Consider the following 5,000-nt stretch of genomic DNA (forward strand, 5'->3'; position numbering starts at 1 on the left):
ACCGATGGACAGACAGACAGACAGGCAGACCGATGGACAGACAGAAGACGGACAGACAGACGGATAGATGGATGGACTCACAATACGTAGAATGGACCAACGTTACTGTCTACCATACATTTTTTCTGTTGTATTTAAAGGATCCATAAGACCCAGTTACAGACACAATTGATTATAAAAACACTACCAAATTACTTCTCATTGTAAACTATCGTTTATGAATAAAGCCAGGTTCACAGAATGATGCTGACGTTGACGCTGGAATAGAAATGAATTCTATTCCAGCGTCAGCGTCAGCATCAACATCAGAGAATGCCGTCTGCGTCAAGGCAGTGTCTTTGATGTTGACGCTCAGCTGAGCGTCAACATCAATACTGTGAACCGGGCTTAACTGTTCATTTTCTATTCTTGCAAATGGTTTCCAGTAAAAACTAAAATGAAAATGATCGGTGTAGCGTTTGCTGTACTGTGTTGTCTTTATGTGGAGTCTCAAATGATACTTGAAGGCTGCTGCAAGAGCCTTTAATGGCATCTTTTCTTGTTTTGTCCAGTATGTTGTCACCAGTATGCTTATGAAATTGTTTAAACCATTTGTCAACCAAAGCAGTAGTCTCTAAAGATTGGATCTTTTCATCTGTGCCTGTATCTTGATATTCATCCGTTGAAGCAAATCTTTTGCTTTGTTTAGTAATAACTTCTATGTATGACACTCCCCAATGCATGCTCAAAGGAATCTGAGCATGTTTTGCATGAAGGACATATGTCATCCAAACATACATACATACATACGTACACACATACATACATACATTTTTTGTACATACGTACATACAAAAGCCCCTAAGGCCCAGGTTTGATACTGTAATCACTATTCTGCAATCTAACACTACTGTATCACAAGTCACTATTAGAAGTCACTATGATGTACTTCACACTTGCTGTACTTGCTGTAGATACTTGCTGTAGACAGAACCTGACACTCCGGAGAGAGAGGCAATTGTATGTTAGTACCTTGCCCAAGGGAATTTATGTATGTAGCCCTCCCGCACTCAAACTCTGACCCGAAGGTCCAGGATGTTGCCAATCTCCAACTGCACACTCTAACCAATTGAGCCACATACATACATACACATACATTTTTTTGTTTTGTTTACAAAGACCCTTAGGGCCCAGGTTAGATACTGCAACCACTATTCTGCAATCTAACACTACTGTATCAGAAGTCACTATCAGAAGTCGCTATGATGTACTTCACTCTTGCTGTACTTGCCGTAGATACTTGCTGTAGACAGAACCTGACACTCCGGAGAGAGAGGCAATTGTATGTAGTTCCTTGCCCAAGGGAATTTATGTATGTGGCCCTCCCACACTCAAACTCTGACCCAAAGGTCCCGGATGTTCCCAATCTCCAAATGCACACTCTAATCAATTGAGTCACATACATACATACATACATACATACATACATACATATATACATACATACATACATACATATATACAATGTTACATACATACATACATGCATACATACATACATACATACATATATACAATGTTACATACATACATACATGCATGCATACATACATACATACATACATACATACATACATACATATATACAATGTTACATACATACATACATGCATACATACATACATACATATATACATACATGCATGCATATGTACATATATACATACATACATTTTTTGTTACAAGAGCCCTGAGGGCCCAGGTTAGATACTGCTTGGACAGAACAACTTCGGAGAGAGGCAATTGTACGTTAGTTCCTTGCCCAAGGGAACTTATGTATGTTGCCAATCTCCAACTGCACACTCTAACCAATTGAGCCACATACATACATACATACATACAAATGTTAATCTTAGTGTGAACAATAAGTTACATTAAGAATTAAGACTCTGTACTCATCTGATGTAGTCATTGCCATTTTATTCACATGCAATTAATTATTGGTGTGATAGCACACAGCGAACAATCAACATCCGGTTTAGGGTTGATTTCAAGGTTGCGAGAACCGTCTCTGTCTGAAACCAATGTACTACCTCAACCTGAAGTGTCTGGCAATGATACTCAAGCAACTCCACAATCGACAGACAAGCAGACGGCCGCCAGACAGAAATCGACGAGCAGCTTGAGTCCAGTGAAAGAGAAGAAAGGCAGTGAACGGCCACTCTTTGTGTTGGGTGCGCGTCATCCACACGAACCACTACAACCAAGTTTGTGTTGATTTATAACTAATAATTGTATTTATACTAAGACAAACTTTGACTGCAGTTCATATCCAAGAGAGAAGAAAATTTAAGGTAATTAATTAATTATTTGCTGTTTGTGATTTATTGATATTAATTTTTTGGTGTTGCTAGAAATGTTATGATTGGTATTGGACTGGTGACATGGGGGATGTGGATAAGGCAGGAGACTCGTCTGGTGATGTCGTCAGGCAGCTGCGTTCGTTGCTCACTGTCTGCCACAATGACTTGGCTGCTGATCTTACGGCCGTCGATGAGATGTTGAGAAGTGTAGATATGCAGATCAGTGCGTTGAAGTACGTAACGAGATCAGGCAGTGTGTGTGTCTCTGCATGTGTGTGTGTGTGTGTGTGTGTGTGTGTGTGTGTGTGTGTGTGTGTGTGTCTGTCTGTCTGTCTGTCTTTCTGTCTGTCTGTCTGTCTGTCTGTCTGTCTGTCTTTCTGTCTGTCTGTCTGTCTGTCTGTCTTTCTGTCTGTCTGTCTGTCTGTCTGTCTGTTTGTCTGTCTGTCATTGTATTATTGTATTTATGTCTGTTGTCTGTGTGTATGCCTGTGTATTTGTTTATCCAGTTATCCATTTATGTATTTAAGTAGTGGTACAGTGTACATGAGTAAGTGGATTAGTTTGGTTTGTTCAACTTATTGTGATAGAAAACTCAAGAATCTTCAACAAAAATCAACTCAGAAATGGAAGAGAAGGGATGAACTCGTAGATAGGAGAGCAGGTGGCACTCCAACTGCAAATGACAACACAGAAGATGCCGAAACGGTCGCACACTGTGAGGAGAAACCAATGGACGAAGTGTGTGAAAATCGATTAACACGGAGCACGAGTGACGAGCAAGCTTCGACTTCAGAAAGTAGATGGACAAAAAGCGAATTAAAACGAGAAAGGGACAATGAAGTGGACGCAGCAGATGAAAAAATTGATGAAGAGAAACTGAAGAATGGAAGTCGTGTAGAAAGGATGGAAGATGTTATGTTTTTGCCAGAAACGTGTAATGAAGATGGCACGTTTGCTGCCAATTCGGAGTCATCAGATGGAATGATGTCAATGGGACATGATCGTGTATTTGGTTTGTTTATGGACGGCGGCAGTGTCGACAAGCAGACAGCAGAGAGAGACAGAGAAGAGAAACAACATGCTAAGTCTGTTTCTCTTGATGAGGTGATGACGTCACATCATGACGTTAAAATGACGTCACTGAGTCTAGACAGTCAGGGTAAGAAAGCTGACGACCAGATGGATGAGGATCGGCTTCATTCTCTGGCATTGAAAATACACGCTGATGACATGGATCAAGCTACGTCTGATGGTCTGAAGTCACCGGGGAGCAGCGGATCGAGCACTCTTCCAGATATGAGTGAAAATATGGAAGTTAGCGACAACTTGTTAGATGGGAATGCGGATGGTTGTCATGTAGAGGGAGATGAGGACATGGAGGGCAATGACCAAGACGAGACACGGTTGTTGCATTGGATCGAGCAATTACAAGATGAGTTGGAGGAGAGAATGACCTTTCTCGAGTCTCAATTGGCTGTTTTGGATGGGAACGATGCGAAGACGTTGGAACAGTTGAGAAAGATGGCGGACAACATCGAGACGACATTAGAGACAGAGACATTAGACGTAGTGAAAGTGTAAATAGGAGCATTTGCAGTATTCGGAAATATGAAAAACGAAAAAGATAACGTGATCAATGTTTAGCGTGCACTAAAGTAGTCACGTGACTGTGATATTAAAGCCACGTGATTAGTAAATAAAATGTGCGCGCGCATCTTATAACTCGCGCTAGCTAAACATCAATTTCCTAGCCTATTTTTCTCGACTACTGATGTCGACTAGAGAAAGAGTTCGACACGTGTTTGTCATCAGACACGCCGAAACGCTCGACTACAGAGATCGATCGTGGGCCACTCAAAACCCCTCAAAAACTTTTGACGCGCCGCTATCGAGACTCCGACAAGTGCAAGCCAAACACACCACACAAGCAATTAGAGACAAAGGACTGGTATGGCACACACCACAATCACTTACTAGGTACACTAGAGTTTTAGCCACTACAACATAGGATCTAGCTAGACATGAACTTGTTTGTTGAATGTAAATTCTAACGCTAGAGACTATACTCTGTTTGCCATCTCAACGATGACTGGAAAATCGAGATTGGCATGCAGTCGGCGTGTGAAATTTAGGGCGGGTTCACACTAATCGACTCTAACGCACAGGGCGGTGCACTTAAGTGCTGCTCAATTTTCGCTCGCGTTCGTCAACTTCGTGCGTGCACCGATGCAGCCAGATGCAGCTCTAGCTAACGTTATCTTGACATTGCAAAACTTACCATTTGCTCATCTAGCTAGGTATGGCATGCATGCAGACGTGCATCACAATATGACCACAAAATGGACTCCGCGACTGTCTATCATCTTCCACAGCGACCCTCTGCACTCTCGCTGCAATGTCACATATCCGCAGACGTCCACTTTCTCGACGTCTATCTTGTCGCAAGGATATCCGAGACAGACCGCTTTCGATACGCCAATCACATGAGTAACGAGCACGAGATTGCGCGGCCAGTGTTTGTCCGCTGTTTGGTTGATTGCTCGATCGAATCTACACGCACAAACATACTGAATCTCAATTATAATGATTAGCAATTTCTACAGTTTACAGCTACCTGCATGCGTCCCTCAGCAAGCATTGATTGCTAAAACTCTGGAA

General features: G+C 42.0%; 2 protein-coding genes across 2 annotated transcripts in view; one reads left to right on the plus strand and one right to left on the minus strand.

Annotated features, from left to right (window-relative positions):
- LOC134193761 (pre-mRNA-splicing factor CWC22 homolog) overlaps positions 1-5,000 on the plus strand; it is a 21,342-nt gene that overhangs the window by 4,888 nt on the left and 11,454 nt on the right. The window contains exons 11-14 of the mRNA XM_062662595.1: positions 1,992-2,246; positions 2,305-2,333; positions 2,394-2,575; positions 2,930-3,919. Coding sequence (XP_062518579.1) covers positions 1,992-2,246; positions 2,305-2,333; positions 2,394-2,575; positions 2,930-3,919 — 1,456 coding nt within the window. The remainder of the gene's footprint in view (positions 1-1,991; positions 2,247-2,304; positions 2,334-2,393; positions 2,576-2,929; positions 3,920-5,000) is intronic.
- Positions 4,586-5,000, minus strand: part of LOC134194397 (uncharacterized) — a 1,760-nt gene continuing 1,345 nt past the window's right edge. The window contains exon 3 of the mRNA XM_062663329.1: positions 4,586-4,892. Coding sequence (XP_062519313.1) covers positions 4,664-4,892 — 229 coding nt within the window. The 3' untranslated portion in view covers positions 4,586-4,663. The remainder of the gene's footprint in view (positions 4,893-5,000) is intronic.

Source organism: Corticium candelabrum, chromosome 18 (genome assembly GCF_963422355.1).
Source record: "Corticium candelabrum chromosome 18, ooCorCand1.1, whole genome shotgun sequence".
In the NCBI taxonomy this organism is placed as follows: Eukaryota; Metazoa; Porifera; class Homoscleromorpha; order Homosclerophorida; family Plakinidae; genus Corticium; species Corticium candelabrum.